The 21,248-nt window shown below is 47.1% G+C and overlaps 1 protein-coding gene and 1 long non-coding RNA gene across 6 annotated transcripts in view; both read left to right on the top strand.

Moving 5' to 3' along the window:
- Nucleotides 1–16,900, top strand: part of clec16a (C-type lectin domain containing 16A) — a 96,126-nt gene extending 79,226 nt beyond the window's left edge. For 4 of the 5 annotated variants that reach the window (XM_090194491.1, XM_090194493.1, XM_090194492.1 and 1 more), the window contains exons 19-23: nt 3,799–3,950; nt 4,796–5,000; nt 9,910–10,083; nt 14,617–14,748; nt 15,439–16,900. In XM_090194491.1, coding sequence (XP_090050617.1) covers nt 3,799–3,950; nt 4,796–5,000; nt 9,910–10,083; nt 14,617–14,748; nt 15,439–16,016 — 1,241 coding nt within the window. In that variant the 3' untranslated portion in view covers nt 16,017–16,900. Of the gene's footprint in view, nt 1–2,820; nt 2,895–3,798; nt 3,951–4,795; nt 5,001–9,909; nt 10,084–14,616; nt 14,749–15,438 lie in introns of those variants that run through there. The other variant, XM_090194495.1, reaches the window with a different exon arrangement.
- Nucleotides 16,901–17,634: 734 nt separating this feature from the next.
- LOC118947072 (uncharacterized) lies at nt 17,635–19,708 on the top strand. The gene is made up of 2 exons (XR_016485494.1): nt 17,635–18,451; nt 18,815–19,708. It is a non-coding gene; the product is annotated as an uncharacterized LOC118947072 (long non-coding RNA).
- Nucleotides 19,709–21,248: the final 1,540 nt, after the last annotated feature.

The following is a 21,248-nucleotide window of genomic DNA, read 5'->3' on the forward strand; positions in this document are numbered from 1 at the left end:
ATCTGATAGAGACCTGGGAAGGGGGGGGGGTGATTAAGTCTCTATCTGATAGAGACCTGGGAAGGGGGGGGGTGGTTGATTAAGTCTCTATCTGAGAGAGACCTGGGGGAGGGGGGGGTTGATTAAGTCTCTATCTGATAGAGACCTGGGGGAGGGGGGGGGTTGATTAAGTCTCTATCTGATAGAGACCTGGGAAGGGGGGGGGGGGTGATTAAGTCTCTATCTGCTAGAGACCTGGGAAGGGGGGGGGTGGTTGATTAAGTCTCTATCTGAGAGAGACCTGGGGGAGGGGGGGGTTGATTAAGTCTCTATCTGATAGAGACCTGGGGGAGGGGGGGGTTGATTAAGTCTCTATCTGATAGAGACCTGGGGGTGGGGGGGGTTGATTAAGTCTCTATCTGATAGAGACCTGGGGGAGGGATGGTTGATTAAGTCTCTATCTGAGAGAGACCTGGGGGTGGGGGGGGTTGATTAAGTCTCTATATGATAGTAACGTTGATCATTGTTTTATTGACGAGGAAGGGAAAGTAGAAGTAGCGAAGTATAAACAGGTGATTTCCAACCACACGCCACAGGGCTGTGTCGGCTAAAGGTCAGTCTGGAACGTCGTTCCTCAGTTATCTCTGACAACGACATATCACGGCTTAATCATTTAATGACATTTTATATTAAATACGGAATATTTCTCAGACCTCGTCAATGACGTCCACGTACAGTGGGGAAAAAAGGTATTTAGTCAGCCACCAATTGTGCAAGTTCTCCCACTTAAAAAGATGAGAGAGGCCTGTAATTTTCATCATAGGTACACTTCAACTATGACAATAGAAAATCACATTGTAGAATTTTTAATGAATTTATTTGCAAATTATGGTGGAAAATAAGTATAAATTATATGATATTAATTATTATAAAGATGTCTACTGTCTAAAGTGGTAGATTAATACTCCTCATTATAAAGATGTCTCTACTGTCTAACGTGGTAGATTAATACTCCTCATTATAAAGATGTCTCTACTGTCTAACGTGGTAGATTAATACTCCCCATTATAATATTAGTCTCTACTGTCTAACGTGGTAGATTAACACTCCTCATTATAATATTAGTCTCTACTGTCTAACGTGGTAGATTAATACTCCTCATTATAAAGATGTCTCTACTGTCTAACGTGGTAGATTAATACTCCTCATTATAATATTAGTCTCTACTGTCTAACGTGGTAGATTAACACTCCTCATTATAATATTAGTCTCTACTGTCTAACGTGGTAGATTAATACTCCTCATTATAATATTAGTCTCTACTGTCTAACGTGGTAGATTAGTACTCCTCATTATAATATTAGTCTCTACTGTCTAACGTGGTAGATTAATACTCCTCATTATAATATTAGTCTCTACTGTCTAACGTGGTAGATTAATACTCCTCATTATAATATTAGTCTCTACTGTCTAACGTGGTAGATTAATACTCCTCATTATAATATTAGTCTCTACTGTCTAACGTGGTGGATTAATACTCCTCATTATAATATTAGTCTCTACTGTCTAACGTGGTAGATTAATACTCATTATAATATTAGTCTCTACTGTCTAACGTGGTAGATTAATACTCCTCATTATAATATTAATCTCTACTGTCTAACGTGGTAGATTAACACTCCTCATTATAATATTAGTCTCTACTGTCTAACGTGGTAGATTAATACTCCTCATTATAATATTAGTCTCTACTGTCTAACGTGGTAGATTAACACTCCTCATTATAATATTAGTCTCTACTGTCTAACGTGGTAGATTAACACTCCTCATTATAATATTAGTCTCTACTGTCTAACGTGGTAGATTAATACTCCTCATTGTAATATTAGTCTCTACTGTCTAACGTGGTAGATTAACACTCCTCATTATAATATTAGTCTCTACTGTCTAACGTGGTAGATTAATACTCCTCATTATAATATTAGTCTCTACTGTCTAACGTGGTAGATTAACACTCCTCATTATAATATTAGTCTCTACTGTCTAACGTGGTAGATTAACACTCCTCATTATAATATTAGTCTCTACTGTCTAACGTGGTAGATTAATACTCCTCATTATAATATTAGTCTCTACTGTCTAACGTGGTAGATTAATTCTCCTCATTATAATATTAGTCTCTACTGTCTAACGTGGTAGATTAACACTCCTCATTATAATATTAGTCTCTACTGTCTAACGTGGTAGATTAACACTCCTCATTATAATATTAGTCTCTACTGTCTAACGTGGTAGATTAACACTCCTCATTATAATATTAGTCTCTACTGTCTAACGTGGTAAATTAATACTCCTCATTATAATATTAGTCTCTACTGTCTAACGTGGTGGATTAACACTCCTCATTATAATATTAGTCTCTACTGTCTAACATGGTGGATTAATACTCCTCATTATAATATTAGTCTCTACTGTCTAACATGGTGGATTAATACTCCTCATTATAATATTAGTCTCTACTGTCTAACGTGGTAGATTAACACTCCTCATTATAATATTAGTCTCTACTGTCTAACGTGGTGGATTAACACTCCTCATTATAATATTAGTCTCTACTGTCTAACGTGGTAGATTAACACTCTTCATTATAATATTAGTCTCTACTGTCTAACGTGGTGGATTAACACTCCTCATTATAATATTAGTCTCTACTGTCTAACGTGGTGGATTAACACTCCTCATTATAATATTAGTCTCTACTGTCTAACGTGGTAGATTAATACTCCTCATAACAGTGTTCTGATAGCCTGTATGGTTGTGTTGTGGTCTCTCTCTCTGTAGATAACAGTGATCTGATAGCCTGTATGGTTGTGTTGTGGTCTCTCTCTCTCTGTAGATAACAGTGATCTGATAGCCTGTATGGTTGTGTTGTGGTCTCTCTCTCTGTAGATAACAGTGATCTGATAGCCTGTATGGTTGTGGTGTGGTCTCTCTGTAGATAACAGTGATCTGATAGCCTGTATGGTTGTGTTATGGTCTCTCTCTCTGTAGATAACAGTGATCTGATAGCCTGTATGGTTGTGTTGTGGTCTCTCTCTCTGTAGATAACAGTGATCTGATAGCCTGTATGGTTGTGTTGTGGTCTCTCTCTCTCTGTAGATAACAGTGATCTGATAGCCTGTATGGTTGTGTTGTGGTCTCTCTCTCTGTAGATAACAGTGATCTGATAGCCTGTATGGTTGTGTTGTGGTCTCTCTCTCTCTCTCTCTCTCTGTAGATAACAGTGTTCTGATAGCCTGTATGGTTGTGTTGTGGTCTCTCTCTCTCTGTAGATAACAGTGATCTGATAGCCTGTATGGTTGTGTTGTGGTCTCTCTCTCTGTAGATAACAGTGTTCTGATAGCCTGTATGGTTGTGTTGTGGTCTCTCTGTAGATAACAGTGATCTGATAGCCTGTATGGTTGTGTTGTGGTCTCTCTCTCTGTAGATAACAGTGATCTGATAGCCTGTATGGTTGTGTTGTGGTCTCTCTCTCTCTCTGTAGATAACAGTGATCTGATAGCCTGTATGGTTGTGTTGTGGTCTCTCTCTCTGTAGATAACAGTGTTCTGATAGCCTGTATGGTTGTGTTGTGGTCTCTCTCTCTGTAGATAAGTGTTCTGATAGCCTGTATGGTTGTGTTGTGGTCTGTCTCTCTCTGTAGATAACAGTGATCTGATAGCCTGTATGGTTGTGTTGTGGTCTCTCTCTCTCTCTCTCTCTGTAGATAACAGTGTTCTGATAGCCTGTATGGTTGTGTTGTGGTCTCTCTCTCTGTAGATAACAGTGATCTGATAGCCTGTATGGTGGTCAGTAAGGAAGGAGGTCAGGCTCAACGGTTCCTGGCGGTGGATGTTTACCAGATGAGTCTGGTTGAACCTGAAACCAAACGTTTGGGCTGGGGTGTGGTCAAGTTCGCTGGTCTGTTACAGGTAAGACTATTAGGTGTTCTCCCTCCCCGTCTCTCTCTCCCTCCCGTCTCTCTCTCTCTCTGTCTCTCTCTCTCCCTGTCTCTCTCTCCCTCCCGTCTCTCTCTCTCTCTCTGTCTCTCTCTCTCTCCCTCCCTGTCTCTCTCTCCCTCCCGTCTCTCTCTCTCTCTGTCTCTGTCTCTCTCCCTCTCTCTCTCTGTCTCTCTCTCTCTCTCTCTCTTCCCCTGCCTCTCCCTGCCTCTCCCTGTCTCTCCCTGTCTCTCTGTCTCTCTCTGTCTGTCTCTCTCTGTCTCTCTCTCTCTGTCTCTCTCTCTCTCTCTGTCTCTGTCTCTCTCTCTCTGTCTCTCTCCCTCTCTCTCTCTGTCTGTCTCTCTCTCTCTCTCTCTCTCTCTCTCTCTCTCTCTCTGTCTCTCTTCCCCTGCCTCTCCCTGCCTCTCCCTGTCTCTCTGTCTCTCTCTGTCTGTCTCTCTCTCTGTCTGTCTCTCTCTCTCTGTCTCTCTCTCTTTGTCTCTCTCTTTCTGTCTCTCTCTCTTTGTCTCTCTCTCTCTGTCTCTCTCTCTGTCTGTCTCTCTCTCGCTCTCTCTCTCTCTGTCTCTCTCCGTCTGTTTCTCTCTCTCGCTCTCTCTCTCCTCCTCCTCCTCCACACACTCTGTGTCCTGCAGACTGACGTCATGACGACAGCTAGTCTTCCTGGGGGGGGGGAGGTTTCCATAGACAAAATAAAACACACAAAAAAAAGGACATTACAGACATAAGACGTGGCATTACAAGACTGTAACACCATCTCTCTCTGTCTCTCTCTCTCTCTCTCTCTCTCTCTCTCTCTCTCTCTCTCTCTTCCCCACCAGGACATGCAGGTGTCTGGGGTAGAGGATGACAGCAGAGCTTTAAACATTATCATCCACAAACCCTCGTCCAACCCCCACGCCAAGCCCCTCCCCATCCTGCAGGCAAACTTCATATTCGCCGACCACATCCGCTGCATCATCGCTAAGCAACGCCTGGCCAAGGGCAGGATACAGGCCAGACGCATGAAGACACAGAGGATAGCAGGTAGAGAGAGAGACACAGAGGATACAGGCCAGACGCATGAAGACACAGAGGATAGCAGGTAGAGAGAGAGACACAGAGGATAGCAGGTAGAGAGAGAGACACAGAGGATAGCAGGTAGAGAGAGAGACACAGAGGATAGCAGGTAGAGAGAGAGACACAGAGGATAGCAGGTAGAGAGAGAGACAGAGGATAGCAGGTAGAGAGAGAGACACAGAGGATAGCAGGTAGAGAGAGAGACACAGAGGATAGCAGGTAGAGAGAGAGACACAGAGGATAGCAGGTAGAGAGAGAGACACAGAGGATAGCAGGTAGAGAGAGAGACACAGAGGATAGCAGGTAGAGAGAGAGACACAGAGGATAGCAGGTAGAGAGAGAGACAGAGGATAGCAGGTAGAGAGAGAGACACAGAGGATAGCAGGTAGAGAGAGAGACACAGAGGATACAGGCCAGACGCATGAAGACACAGAGGATAGCAGGTAGAGGGAGAGACACAGAGGATAGCAGGTAGAGAGAGAGACACAGAGCATAGCAGGTAGAGAGAGAGACACAGAGGATAGCAGGTAGAGAGAGAGACAGAGGATAGCAGGTAGAGAGAGAGACACAGAGGATAGCAGGTAGAGAGAGAGACACAGAGGATACAGGCCAGACGCATGAAGACACAGAGGATAGCAGGTAGAGAGAGAGACACAGAGGATACAGGCCAGACGCATGAAGACACAGAGGATAGCAGGTAGAGAGAGAGACACAGAGGATACAGGCCAGACGCATGAAGACACAGAGGATAGCAGGTAGAGAGAGACACAGAGGATACAGGCCAGACGCATGAAGACACAGAGGATAGCAGGTAGAGAGAGAGACACAGAGGATACAGGCCAGACGCATGAAGACACAGAGGATAGCAGGTAGAGAGAGAGACACAGAGGATACAGGCCAGACGCATGAAGACACAGAGGATAGCAGGTAGAGGGAGAGACACAGAGGATAGCAGGTAGAGAGAGAGACACAGAGGATAGCAGGTAGAGAGAGAGACACAGAGGATAGCAGGTAGAGAGAGAGACACAGAGGATAGCAGGTAGAGAGAGAGACACAGAGGATAGCAGGTAGAGAGAGAGACAGAGGATAGCAGGTAGAGAGAGAGACACAGAGGATAGCAGGTAGAGAGAGAGACACAGAGGATACAGGCCAGACGCATGAAGACACAGAGGATAGCAGGTAGAGGGAGAGACACAGAGGATAGCAGGTAGAGAGAGAGACACAGAGGATAGCAGGTAGAGAGAGAGACACAGAGGATAGCAGGTAGAGAGAGAGACAGAGGATAGCAGGTAGAGAGAGAGACACAGAGGATAGCAGGTAGAGAGAGAGACACAGAGGATAGCAGGTAGAGAGAGAGACACAGAGGATAGCAGGTAGAGAGAGAGACACAGAGGATACAGGCCAGACGCATGAAGACACAGAGGATAGCAGGTAGAGAGAGAGACACAGAGGATACAGGCCAGACGCATGAAGACACAGAGGATAGCAGGTAGAGAGAGAGACACAGAGGATACAGGCCAGACGCATGAAGACACAGAGGATAGCAGGTAGAGAGAGAGACACAGAGGATACAGGCCAGACGCATGAAGACACAGAGGATAGCAGGTAGAGAGAGAGACACAGAGGATAGCAGGTAGAGAGAGAGACAGAGGATAGCAGGTAGAGAGAGAGACAGAGGATAGCAGGTAGAGAGAGAGACAGAGGATAGCAGGTAGAGAGAGAGACAGAGGATAGCAGGTAGAGCGAGAGACACAGAGGATAGCAGGTAGAGAGAGAGACACCGAGGATAGCAGGTAGAGAGAGAGACACCGAGGATAGCAGGTAGAGAGAGAGACACCGAGGATAGCAGGTAGAGAGAGAGACAGAGGATAGCAGGTAGAGAGAGAGACAGAGGATAGCAGGTAGAGAGAGAGACACAGAGGATAGCAGGTAGAGAGAGACAGAGGATAGCAGGTAGAGAGAGAGACAGAGGATAGCAGGTAGAGAGAGAGACACAGAGGATAGCAGGTAGAGAGAGAGACAGAGGATAGCAGGTAGAGAGAGAGACAGAGGATAGCAGGTAGAGAGAGAGACACCGAGGATAGCAGGTAGAGAGAGAGACAGAGGATAGCAGGTAGAGAGAGAGACAGAGGATAGCAGGTAGAGAGAGAGACAGAGGATAGCAGGTAGAGAGAGACAGAGGATAGCAGGTAGAGAGAGACAGAGGATAGCAGGTAGAGAGAGAGACAGAGGATAGCAGGTAGAGAGCGAGACAGAGGATAGCAGGTAGAGAGACACAGAGGATAGCAGGTAGAGAGAGAGACAGAGGATAGCAGGTAGAGAGAGAGACACAGAGGATAGCAGGTAGAGAGAGAAACACAGAGGATAGCAGGTAGAGAGAGAGACACAGAGGATAGCAGGTAGAGAGAGAGACACAGAGGATAGCAGGTAGAGAGAGAGACACAGAGGATAGCAGGTAGAGAAAGAGACACAGAGGATAGCAGGTAGAGAGAGACACAGAGGATAGAAGGTAGGGAGAGAGACAGAGGATAGCAGGTAGAGAGAGACACAGAGGATAGAAGGTAGGGAGAGAGACACAGAGGATAGCAGGTAGAGAGAGAGACACAGAGGATAGCAGGTAGAGAGAGACACAGAGGATAGCAGGTAGAGAGAGACACAGAGGATAGCAGGTAGAGAGAGACACAGAGGATAGCAGGTAGAGAGAGACACAGAGGATAGCAGGTAGAGAGAGACAGAGGATAGCAGGTAGAGAGAGAGACAGAGGATAGCAGGTAGAGAGAGAGACACAGAGGATAGCAGGTAGAGAGAGAGACACCGAGGATAGCAGGTAGAGAGAGAGACAGAGGATAGCAGGTAGAGAGAGAGACAGAGGATAGCAGGTAGAGACAGAGGATAGCAGGTAGAGAGAGAGACAGAGGATAGCAGGTAGAGAGAGAGAGAGACAGAGGATAGCAGGTAGAGAGAGAGACACAGAGGATAGCAGGTAGAGAGAGAGACAGAGAGGATAGCAGGTAGAGAGAGAGACAGATGATATCAGGTAGAGAGAGAGACACAGAGGATAGCAGGTAGAGAGAGAGAGACAGAGGATAGCAGGTAGAGAGAGAGACACAGAGGATAGCAGGTAGAGAGAGAGACAGAGAGGATAGCAGGTAGAGAGAGAGACACAGAGGATAGCAGGTAGAGAGAGAGACAGAGGATAGCAGGTAGAGAGAGAGACACAGAGGATAGCAGGTAGAGAGAGAGACAGAGGATAGCAGGTAGAGAGAGACACAGAGGATAGCAGGTAGAGAGAGACACAGAGGATAGCAGGTAGAGAGAGAGACACAGAGGATAGCAGGTAGAGAGAGAGACACAGAGGATAGCAGGTAGAGAGAGAGACAGAGGATAGCAGGTAGAGAGAGAGACAGAGGATAGCAGGTAGAGAGACACAGAGGATAGCAGGTAGAGAGAGAGACAGAGGATAGCAGGTAGAGAGAGAGACAGAGGATAGCAGGTAGAGAGAGAGACAGAGGATAGCAGGTAGAGAGAAAGACACAGAGGATAGCAGGTAGAGAGAGAGACACAGAGGATAGCAGGTAGAGAGAGAGACACAGAGGATAGCAGGTAGAGAGAGAGACAGAGGATAGCAGGTAGAGAGAGAGACAGAGGATAGCAGGTAGAGAGAGAGACAGAGGATAGCAGGTAGAGAGAGAGACAGAGGATAGCAGGTAGAGAGAGAGACAGAGGATAGCAGGTAGAGAGAGAGACAGAGGATAGCAGGTAGAGAGAGAGACAGAGGATAGCAGGTAGAGAGACACAGAGGATAGCAGGTAGAGAGAGAGACAGAGGATAGCAGGTAGAGAGAAAGACACAGAGGATAGCAGGTAGAGAGAGAGACACAGAGGATAGCAGGTAGAGAGAGAGACACAGAGGATAGCAGGTAGAGAGAGAGACACAGAGGATAGCAGGTAGAGAGAGAGACAGAGGATAGCAGGTAGAGAGAGAGACAGAGGATAGCAGGTAGAGAGAGAGACAGAGGATAGCAGGTAGAGAGAGAGACACAGAGGATAGCAGGTAGAGAGAGAGACAGAGACACGGGGAGAGAGAGAGTGACTGGGAGAGCGAGAGAGACGGAGAGAGACGGGGAGAGAGAGAGAGACGGAGAGAGAGACGGGGAGAGAGAGAGAGACGTTGAGAGAGAGAGACTCGGAGAGAGACAGAGAGAGCGAGGTGGAGGGGGAGAGAGAAAGATTGAGACATACCTGGAGAGAGAGACAGGGAGACACACCCGTAGAGAGAGAGATTTGACAGGGAGACACACCCGGAGAGAGAGACAGGGAGACACACCCGGAGAGAGAGAGATTTGATAGGGAGACACACCAGGAGAGAGAGAGATTTGACAGGGAGACACACCCGGAGAGAGAGAGATTTGATAGGGAGACACACCAGGAGAGAGAGAGATTTGACAGGGAGACACACCCTGAGAGAGAGACAGTGAGACACACCAGGAGAGAGAGACAGGGAGACACACCCGGAGAGAGAGAGATTTGATAGGAAGACACACCAGGAGAGAGAGACAGGGAGACACACCCGTAGAGAGAGAGATTTGACAGGGAGACACACCCGGAGAGAGAGACATGGAGACACACCCGGAGAGAGAGAGATTTGATAGGGAGACACACCAGGAGAGAGAGAGATTTGACAGGGAGACACACCCTGAGAGAGAGACAGTGAGACACACCAGGAGAGAGAGACAGGGAGACACACCCGGAGAGAGAGAGATTTGATAGGAAGACACACCAGGAGAGAGAGACAGGGAGACACACCAGGAGAGGGACAGAGAGAGAAAGCCACTCAGAGGACACACCTCCCTCTCTAACATCTCTGTGTGTTCCAGCGTTACTCGACCTTCCTGTCCAGCCCAGTTCGTCAGAGGTTCTGGGCTTCGGCCAGACAGGAAACACTGCAGCCGGTGGTCAACTCCCTTTCCGCTTCTACGACCAATCGCGTCGAGCGCCCAACGACCCCACAGCACAGAGATCTGTGTTCGCCTCCGTTGACAAAGTTCCAGGTAATACACACTTCCTGTTACACACCTACTGTACATGCACTTCCTGTTACACACCTACCTACTGTACATCCACTTCCTGTTACACACCTACCTACTGTACTATCACTTCCTGTTACACACCTACCTACTGTACATTCACTTCCTGTTACATACCTACCTACTGTACATTCACTTCCTGTTACACACCTACCTACTGTACATTCACTTCCTGTTACATACCTACCTACTGTACATTCACTTCCTGTTACACACCTACCTACTGTACATTCACTTCCTGTTACACGCCTACTTCCTGTTACACACCTACCTACTGTACATTCACTTCCTGTTACACACAATAATGTACAGAAACATGTCAGGGGTTCACCTAGGGGTCATGATAGGGGCTGAACCAAATGTTTGATGTATTAGAATAATTGATTATGCTTATGTTGTATTAATAGAAGGGGAGGGGTTATAAGACCCCTCCCCCTTACATGTATAGGGTCCTAGACTACAGATTAACTATATATATATATATACTGCATACCTCATTACCTTCTACTCATCAGACCAAGCCCATGCAGTTTCTTTATAAGAGGCAGAGAGACTGGAAAACAACCGTGGAACAATATTAACAAGTTTAATATGGGTTATAAGACCCCTCCCCCTTACATGTATAGGGTCCTAGACTACAGATTAACAATATATATATATTGTTATATATATATATATATTAGTGTATATATATATATTCATTATAGAGGTTTAATATTGTTCCACGGTTGTTTTCCAGTCTCTCTGCCTCTCATAAAGAAACTCTCTGTGTGACTGTGAAGACAGAACTCTGCAGGGTTCTGTAAGAGATAAGAGACGAGTCAGACATTCCACTATAAGTCAACTTTATATAGCTGTGTATGCATGGGCTTGGTCTGATGAGTAGAAGGTAATGAGGTATGCAGTGACATCACAAGGGCTGGACTTCGGGTTCTATAAATCAACTTTGGGGGTAGTGGACATTTACTGCCTAGGCCTCTCGTGTAAGTTTATATAGCTGTGTATGCATGGGCTTGGTCTGATGAGTAGAAGGTAATGAGGTATGCAGTGACATCACAAGGGCTGGACTTCGGGTTCTATAAATCAACTTTGGGGGTAGTGGACATTTACTGCCTAGGCCTCTCGTGTAAGTTTATATAGCTGTGTATGCATGGGCTTGGTCTGATGAGTAGAAGGTAATGAGGTATGCAGTGACATCACAAGGGCTGGACTTCGGGTTCTATAAAAGCAACTTGGGACCTTTTTCTATTTTGCGGAACTTACTGGGAAACGTTGCGTTATGTTCCTGTTGTCAACTTCTGTCTTCACTTGCATTTATAAATGATTGAATGATTTACTTAAAGATATTGTCTAAATGCTCATTTCACCAACGAGCCAATGATTGACAAGGAACAAAGGAAACGAACCCCAACAAACACACCAGGTGTATGTTCAGCTCGAAGAGGTTTAGTGTGTCCTAGAATGGGGTTGGTATCATTTGAGCTTTAACAGAAGGGGTTTAGTGTCCTAGAATGGGGTTGGTATCATTTCAGCTTTATCAGAAGGGGTTTAGTGTCCTATAATGGGGTTGGTATCATTTCAGCTTTAACAGAAGGGGTTTAGTGTCCTAGAATGGGGTTGGTATCATTTCAGCTTTATCAGAAGGGGTTTAGTGTCCTAGAATGGGGTTGGTATCATTTCAGCTTTAACAGAAGGGGTTTAGTGTGTCCTAGAATGGGGTTGGTATCATTTCAGCTTTAACAGAAGGGGTTTAGTGTCCTAGAATGGGGTTGGTATCATTTGAGCTTTAACAGAAGGGGTTTAGTGTCCTAGAATGGGGTTGGTATCATTTCAGCTTTATCAGAAGGGGTTTAGTGTCCTAGAATGGGGTTGGTATCATTTCAGCTTTAACAGAAGGGGTTTAGTGTGTCCTAGAATGGGGTTGGTATCATTTCAGCTTTATCAGAAGGGGTTTAGTGTCCTAGAATGGGGTTGGTATCATTTCAGCTTTAACAGAAGAGGTTTAGTGTGTCCTAGAATGAGGTTGGTATCATTTCAGCTTTAACAGAAGGGGTTTAGTGTGTCGGTATAATTTCAGCTTTATCAGAAGGGGTTTAGTGTCCTAGAATGAGGTTGGTATCATTACAGCTTTATCAGAAGGGGTTTAGTGTCCTAGAATGGGGTTGGTATCATTACATCTTTAACAGAAGGGGTTTAGTGTCCTAGAATGAGGTTGGTTTCTATGTAACTAAGTGGTGGAATCTGTGTAGGCTGAACAGTATATTCAGACTCCTTCTCCACATCTTGTTACGTTACAGCCTTATTCTAAAATGGATTCAATCGGTTTTTTCCCCCTCATCGAACCTACACACAATACTCCGTAATGACATCACAATACCCCATAATGACATCACAATACCCCATAATGATATCACAATACCCCATAATGACATCACAATACCCCATAATGACATCACAATACCCCATAATGACGAAGGAAAAAACATTTTCATTTTTGCAAATGTATAAAAAAATAATAACTGAAATATGACATTTACATAAGTATTTGTGACCTTTTACTCAGTACTTTGTTGAAGCACCTTTTGGCAGCGATTACAACCTTGAGTCATCTTGGGTTTCACCCTACAAGCTTGGCACACCTGTATTTGGGGAGTTTCTCCCATTCTTCTCTGCAGATCCTCTCCAGCTCTGTCAGGTTGGATGGGGAGCGTCGCTGCACAGCTATTTTCAGGTCTCTCCAGAGATGTTCGAACAGGTTAAAGTCCGGGCTCTGGCTGAGTCATTCATGGACATTCAGAGACTTGTCCCGAAGCCACTCCTGCATTGTCTTGGCTGTGTGCTACGCCCCAGTCTGAGATCCTGAGGGCTCTGGAACAGGTCTTCTTTCCCTCGATCCTGACTAGTCTCCCAGTCCCTGCAGCTGAAAAACATCCCCCACAGCATGATGCTGCCACCACCATGCTTCACCGTAGGGATGGTGCCAGGTTTCCTCCAGACGTGATGCTGCCACCACCATGCTTCACCGTAGGGATGGTGCCAGGTTTCCTCCAGACGTGATGATGCCACCACCATGCTTCACCGGTTAGAGATGGTGCCAGGTTTCCTCCAGACGTGACGTTAGGCATTCAGGCCACAGAGTTCAATCTTGCCTTTCCAAATCCTGTCCAATCAATTGAATTTAACACAGGTGGACCTCCAATCAAGTTGTAGAAACATCTCAAGGATGATCAATGGAAACAGGAAGCACCTGAGTTCAATTTCGAGTCTCATCGCAAAGGGTCTGAATACTTTTTTTATTTTTATAAAACAGATATTTCTGTGTTGTTGTTTTGTTTTATATACATTTCCAAACATTTCAACAACAAAAAAACTGTTTTATTTAATCGATTTCAGAATAAAGCTGGGTGTAACTTCTTATATCTTACCAAAGACGTTTTGGATGGTACACACACTGGGTAATGTCGTTCTCTAGGTTGGGTGTTTAGTGTCTAGCACCCAGAGAGAGGGAGGGAGGGAGAGAGACTGTTTAGTGTCTAGCACCCAGAGAGAGAGACTGTTTAGTGTCTAGCACCCAGAGAGAGAGACTGTTTAGTGTCTAGCACCCAGAGAGAGAGACTGTTTAGTGTTTAGCACCCAGAGAGAGAGACTGTTTAGTGTCTAGCACCCAGAGAGAGAGACTGTTTAGTGTCTAGCACCCAGAGAGAGATTGTTTAGTGTCTAGCACCCAGAGAGAGAGACTGTTTAGTGTCTAGCACCCAGAGAGAGACTGTTTAGTGTCTAGCACCCAGAGAGAGAGACTGTTTAGTGTCTAGCACCCAGAGAGAGAGACTGTTTAGTGTTTAGCACCCAGAGAGAGAGACTGTTTAGTGTCTAGCACCCAGAGAGAGAGAGACTGGGAGAGGGAGAGAGAGATACTGGGAGAGAGAGAGACTGTTTAGTGTCTAGCACCCAGAGAGAGAGAGACTGGGGGAGGGAGAGAGAGATACTGGGAGAGAGAGAGACTGTTTAGTGTCTAGCACCCAGAGAGAGAGACTGTTTAGTGTCTAGCACCCAGAGAGAGAGAGACTGGGGGAGGGAGAGAGAGATACTGGGAGAGAGAGAGACTGTTTAGTGTCTAGCACCCAGAGAGAGAGAGACTGGGGGAGGGAGAGACTGTTTAGTGTCTAGCACCCAGAGAGAGAGAGACTGGGAGAGAGAGAGACTGTTTAGTGTCTAGCACCCAGAGAGAGAGAGACTGGGAGAGGGAGAGAGATATACTGGGAGAGAGAGAGACTGTTTAGTGTCTAGCACCGAAAGAGAGACTGGGACTGGGAGAGGGAGACAGACAGAGAGACTTAAGTGTCTAGCACTCAGGAATGTGTTGTTCTGTTTGCCTCAGTGTGTTTATTGACATACCAACTCAATCTAATTGTTGTTTTGAAAAAATATTACACAATTACACGTGTGTGTGTGTGTGTGTGTGTGTGTGTGTGTGTGTGTGTGTGTGTTGTATTGCAGGGTTTGCGGTGGCCCACTGTGTCTCTCAGCACAGCCCGTCCCCCCTCTCCTCCCCCTCCCCACCCTCCTCAGGCAGCACCGGACGATGTGACTCTGTTACAGCCAGTACGATATCAGCCAACAGCCCTACAGGTAACACACACACACACACCAGTACGATATCAGCCAACAGCCCTACAGGTAACACACACACACCAGTACGATATCAGCCAACAGCCCTACAGGTAACACACACACACACACCAGTACGATATCAGCCAACAGCCCTACAGGTAACACACACACACACCAGTACGATATCAGCCAACAGCCCTACAGGTAACACACACACACCAGTACGATATCAGCCAACAGCCCTACAGGTAACACACAAACACCAGTACGATATCAGCCAACAGCCCTACAGGTAACACACACACACCAGTACGATATCAGCCAACAGCCCTACAGGTAACACACACACACCAGTACGATATCAGCCAACAGCCCTACAGGTAACACACACACACCAGTACGATATCAGCCAACAGCCCTACAGGTAACACACACACACCAGTACGATATCAGCCAACAGCCCTACAGGTAACACACACACACCAGTACGATATCAGCCAACAGCCCTACAGGTAACACACACACACACCAGTACTGTAGATGCTAGGCTTAGATAGCAGTTGTCTGTAGCGATCGTTAGCTCTAGATGCTAGGCTTAGATAGCAGTCGTCTGTAGCTATCGTTAGCTCTAGATGCTAGGCTTAGATAGCAGTCGTCTGTAGCTGCAGCTAACCGGTTGAGCTAACATTAACCCCTCTTCCTCCTCAGATGAGGAGACGTTCTTGGAGCGCACTCCTCCTTCGTCCTCCGGTGGAGAGGCAGGAGGAAGAGGAGGAGAGTTAACCGGTTCTTGTTCCCCTGTCCCGTCTGTCCTGGCCCCCAGCCTCACCCCTGCCTCCCAGCCTAACATCTCTCTACTGACCGACGACAACACAGACTCTCTGAGCGTCGAGTCACTGACCCTGCTGCCCCCGGCTGACCACCTACACGCACTCGGCTCACACACACACCTCGGCACTGATACGGCTATCAGAGAGGAGGAGGAGGAGGAGGAGGAGCTAGAGAAGAGAGAAGGGAAGGAGCCAAAGGAGGAAGTGGAAGGTTCGGCGATGGAGGAAGAGGAGGAAGAGGAGGAGGAGGAGACTGAAACCGAAACAACAATTCAAGAGACGGCTGAAGCAGAGATGGGAACGCCCACTGAGCAAGACACGCCCCTAGAGGCAGAGGGAGACACACCCCTTTCAGCTGCATCAGAAGGGGAGGAGACTGGTCAGGACACACCCACGGGAGAGGAAGCAGAGAAAGACACACCTCCGAAAGAGGACACACCCACAGAAACACCCTGATTAAAGAGGACACGCCCACAGAAACACCCTGATTAAAGAGGACACGCCCACAGAAACACCCTGATTAGAGGACACACCCACAGAAACACCCTGATTAAAGAGGACACACCCACCCTGATTAAAGAGGACACACCCACACCCTGTGTGATAGGATAGGAGAGTTGACCCGCCTCTCTAAAATCACCCCTCCCTTTCCAGTTGTTTTGACCAGCTCTCTGGCTCCTCCCACTAGATTCACCAGCCTGCTCGCACATGGCTAACGACCAGAGGAGTGTGGATCCCCGTCTCTGTCTCTCACACAGCAGTAGAGAGAGCAGATCCCTGAGAGAGACAGAGAGAGAGGGAGGGGGGGGAGACAGAGAGAGGGGGGAGAGAGAGAGGGAGAGAGACAGAGAGAGAGGAGCGAGAGAGAGAGGGAGAGAGACAGAGAGAGAGGAGCGAGAGAGAGGGGGGAGAGAGACAGAGAGAGAGATGGGGGACAGAGACAGAGAGAGAGAGAGACAGAGAGAGAGGGAGAGAGAGAGGAGCGAGAGAGAGAGAGATGGGGGAGAGAGACAGACAGAGAGAGATGGGGGAGAGAGAGAGAGACAGAGAGAGAGATGGGGGAGAGAGACAGAGAGAGAGAGACAGAGAGAGAGAGAGAGAGAGAGAGAGATGTGGGAGAGAGACAGATAGAGATAGAGAGAGAGAGATGGGGGAGAGAGAGAGACAGAGAGAGAGAGACAGAGAGAGAGATGGGGGAGAGAGACAGATAGAGAGAGAGAGGAGTGTTCCTGTGAGCTCCAGCAGTTTCTGTTGCTTTATAGAAGAGCTTTTAGACTCCTCTCAGCGTTCCATTGTTCTACTGCACAAAGACTCTCTCATAAAGCCATTACAACACACAACTGTGTGTGTGTGTGTGTGTGTGTGTGTGTGTGTGTGTGTGTGTGTGTGTGTGCGCACTTTGAAGGTTTCAAAAAAGTCTCTATTGTATGTCTGTCATTTAACATTATGGTGTGGGTCACTGCCCTCACTTTGACTCTCTATCAGTCCTGCTAGGATTAGGTTACTAAACCCCCCCCAGTCCTGATAGGATTAGGTTACTAAACCCCCCCCCCCAGTCATGATAGGATTAGGTTACTAAACCCCCCCCCCCAGTCATGATAGGATTAGGTTACTAAACCCCCCCCCCCCCCCCAGTCATGATAGGATTAGGTTACTAAACCCCCCCCCCCAGTCCTGATAGGATTAGGTTACTAACCCCCCCCCCCCCCCCGTCATGATAGGATTAGGTTACTAAACCCCCCCAGTCCTGATAGGATTAGGTTACTAAACCCCCCCCCCCCCCAGTCATGATAGAATTAGGTTACTAAACCCCCCCCCCCAGTCCTGATGGGATCAGGTTACTAACCCCCCCAGTCCTGATGGGATTAGGTTACTAACCCCCCCAGTCCTGATGGGATTAGGTTACTAAACCCCCCCAGTCCTGATGGGATTAGGTTACTAACCCCCCCCCCCCCCCCCCCCCGTCATGATAGGATTAGGTTACTAAACCCCCCCCCCCAGTCATGATAGAATTAGGTTACTAACCCCCCCCCCCCAGTCCTGATGGGATTAGGTTACTAAACCCCCCCCCCCCCCCCCCAGTCATGGTAGAATTAGGTTACTAAACCCCCCCCCAGTCATGATAGGATTAGGTTACTAACCCCCCCCCCAGTCCTGATGGGATTAGGTTACTAACCCCCCCAGTCCTGATGGGATTAGGTTACTAAACCCCCCCAGTCCTGATGGGATTAGGTTACTAAACCCCCCCAGTCCTGATGGGATTAGGTTACTAACCCCCCCAGTCCTGATGGGATTAGGTTACTAAACCCCCCCAGTCCTGATGGGATTAGGTTACTAAACCCCCCCAGTCCTGATGGGATTAGGTTACTAAACCCCCCCAGTCCTGATGGGATTAGGTTACTAACCCCCCCAGTCCTGATGGGATTAGGTTACTAAACCCCCCCAGTCCTGATGGGATTAGGTTACTAAACCCCCCCAGTCCTGATGGGATTAGGTTACTAAACCCCCCCAGTCCTGATGGGATTATGTTACTAAACCCCCCCCAGTCCTGATGGGATTAGGTTACTAAACCCCCCCAGTCCTGATGGGATTAGGTTACTAAACCCCCCCCCAGTCCTGATGGGATTAGGTTACTAAACCCCCCCAGTCCTGATGGGATTAGGTTACTAAACCCCCCCAGTCCTGATGGGATTAGGTTACTAAACCCCCCCAGTCCTGATGGGATTAGGTTACTAAACCCCCCCAGTCCTGATGGGATTAGGTTACTAAACCCCCCAGTCCTGATGGGATTAGGTTACTAAACCCCCCCAGTCCTGATGGGATTAGGTTACTAAACCCCCCCAGTCCTGATGGGATTAGGTTACTAACCCCCCCAGTCCTGATGGGATTAGGTTACTAACCCCCCCAGTCCTGATAGGATTAGGTTACTAAACCCCCCCAGTCCTGATGGGATTAGGTTACTAAACCCCCCCAGTCCTGATGGGATTAGGTTACTAAACCCCCCCAGTCCTGATGGGATTAGGTTACTAAACCCCCCCAGTCCTGATGGGATTAGGTTACTAAACCTCCCCAGTCCTGATGGGATTAGGTTACTAAACCCCCTCAGTCCTGATGGGATTAGGTTACTAAACCCCCCCAGTCCTGATGGGATTAGGTTACTAAACCCCCCCAGTCCTGATGGGATTAGGTTACTAAACCCCCCCCAGTCCTGATGGGATTAGGTTACTAAGCCCCCCCAGTCCTGATGGGATTAGGTTACTAAACCCCCCCAGTCCTGATGGGATTAGGTTACTAAACCCCCCCAGTCCTGTCCTCAACCATCAGAGAGTCTGAATCAGTGGGTAGGTTGTTTTCCCCCTGCTATGCCTCAGTGGGAGAACACCAGCAGTCGGGCTGAATGTTATTTAGACGTTTCCCTTTAGGCACAGATCTAGGATCAGCGTAGAGTCTTCAGCTCCGTAACCTGTTCCGATACGGAGGTCAACTCTAAACTGACCTCGGTGTCGAGGTGCCACTTCACCTGTCGTCCTGTTAACCTGTCGATGTGCTGACCCTTATCTAGCTGCAGGAATCTAGAGAGCTAATCGATAGGGAGGGGAGGGGAGGAGGGGGGGGACATGTAATCAGTAATAAAAAGATCAATAAGTTGTGATTCTGTTTAACGACTGGAGCAAAGATCACACTGCAACTATGTTGTCCTCCCTCCATCTCCCCTGCTTTTCCTCCCTCCATCTCCCCTGCTTGCTTTCTCTCTCTCTCTCTCCCTCTCTCTCTCTCTCTCTCTCTCTCTCTCTCTCCCACTAACACTCTCTCCCACTCACTCTCTCTCTCTCTCTCTCTCCCACTCACTCTCTCTCCTACTCTCTCCCTCTCTTCCCCCCTTTCTCTCCCTCTCTCTTTCCCCCTCTCTCTCCCTCTCTCTTTCCCCCTCTCTGTCCCTCTCTCTCTTTCCCCCTCTTTCTCTCTTTCTCTCTCCCCCCTCTGCCCATAGTGTAAATATGCTCCCTGCTTAGTAAAGTCTGTCTCTAGTGTTTCAGTAAGTTTGTATGCTCTGTAAATGCTATCAGCTTTTAAACCTGTAATTCATGTTACATTACCAACAAAGAAATTAATTAAAAATCTGTAATAAATGATTCTACTGACTTGGACCTGTTGTACTGTGGTGTGTTAGGTAGTACTGTGGTGTGTTATGTAGTACTGTGGTGTGTTAGGTAGTGCTGTGGTGTGTTAGGTAGTACTGTGGTGTGTTAGGTAGTACTGTGGTGTGTTATGTAGTACTGTGGTGTGTTAGGTAGTGCTGTGGTGTGTTAGGTAGTACTGTGGTGTGTTAAACCTGTACTACTGTGGTGTGTTAGGTAGTACTGTGGTGTGTTAGGTAGTACTGTGGTGTGTTATGTAGTACTGTGGTGTGTTAGGTAGTGCTGTGGTGTGTTAGGTAGTACTGTGGTGTGTTAGGTAGTACTGTGGTGTGTTATGTAGTACTGTGGTGTGTTAGGTAGTGCTGTGGTGTGTTAGGTAGTACTGTGGTGTGTTAGGTAGTACTGTGGTGTGTTAGGTAGTGCTGTGGTGTGTTATGTAGTACTGTGGTGTGTTAGGTAGTACTGTGGTGTGTTAGGTAGTACTGTGGTGTGTTAGGTAGTACTGTAGTGTTTTAGGTAGTGCTGTGGTGTGTTAGGTAGTGCTGTGGTGTGTTAGGTAGTACTGTGGTGTGTTAGGTAGTACTGTGGTGTGTTAGGTAGTACTGTGGTGTGTTAGGTAGTACTGTGGTGTGTTAAACCTGTACTACTGTGGTGTGTTAGGTAGTACTGTGGTGTGTTAGGTAGTACTGTGGTGTGTTGGGTAGTGCTGTGGTGTGTTAGGTAGTACTGTGGTGTGTTAGGTAGTACTGTGGTGTGTTAGGTAGTGCTGTGGTGTGTTAGGTAGTACTGTGGTGTGTTAGGTAGTACTGTGGTGTGTTAGGTAGTACTGTGGTGTGTTATGTAGTACTGTGGTGTGTTAGGTAGTACTGTGGTGTGTTAGGTAGTGCTGTGGTGTGTTAGATAGTACTGTGGTGTGTTAGGTAGTACTGTGGTGTGTTAGGTAGTACTGTGGTGTGTTAAACCTGTAGTAATGTGGTGTGTTAGGTAGTACTGTGGTGTGTTAAACCTGTAGTACTGTGGTGTGTTAGGTAGTACTGTGGTGTGTTAGGTAGTACTGTGGTGTGTTAGGTAGTACTGTGGTGTGTTAGGTAGTACTGTGGTGTGTTAGGTAGTACTGTGGTGTGTTATGTAGTACACACCACAGTGGTGGTGTGTTAAACCTGTTGTACTGTGGTGTGTTAGGTAGTACTGTGGTGTGTTGGGGAGTACTGTGGTGTGTTAGGTAGTACTGTGGTGTGTTAGGTAGTACTGTGGTGTGTTAGGTAGTACTGTGGTGTGTTAGGTAGTGCTGTGGTGTGTTAGGTAGTACTGTGGTGTGTTAGGTAGTACTGTGGTGTGTTAGGTAGTACTGTGGTGTGTTAAACCTGTAGTACTGTGGTGTGTTAGGTAGTACTGTGGTGTGTTAGGTAGTGCTGTGGTGTGTTAGGTAGTGCTGTGGTGTGTTAGGTAGTACTGTGGTGTGTTAGGTAGTACTGTGGTGTGTTAGGTAGTACTGTGGTGTGTTAGGTAGTACTGTGGTGTGTTAGGTAGTGCTGTGGTGTGTTAGGTA

This window comes from Oncorhynchus mykiss, chromosome 13 (genome assembly GCF_057628025.1).
Source record: "Oncorhynchus mykiss isolate SJ-2025 chromosome 13, ASM5762802v1, whole genome shotgun sequence".
NCBI classification, from domain to species: domain Eukaryota; kingdom Metazoa; phylum Chordata; class Actinopteri; order Salmoniformes; family Salmonidae; genus Oncorhynchus; species Oncorhynchus mykiss.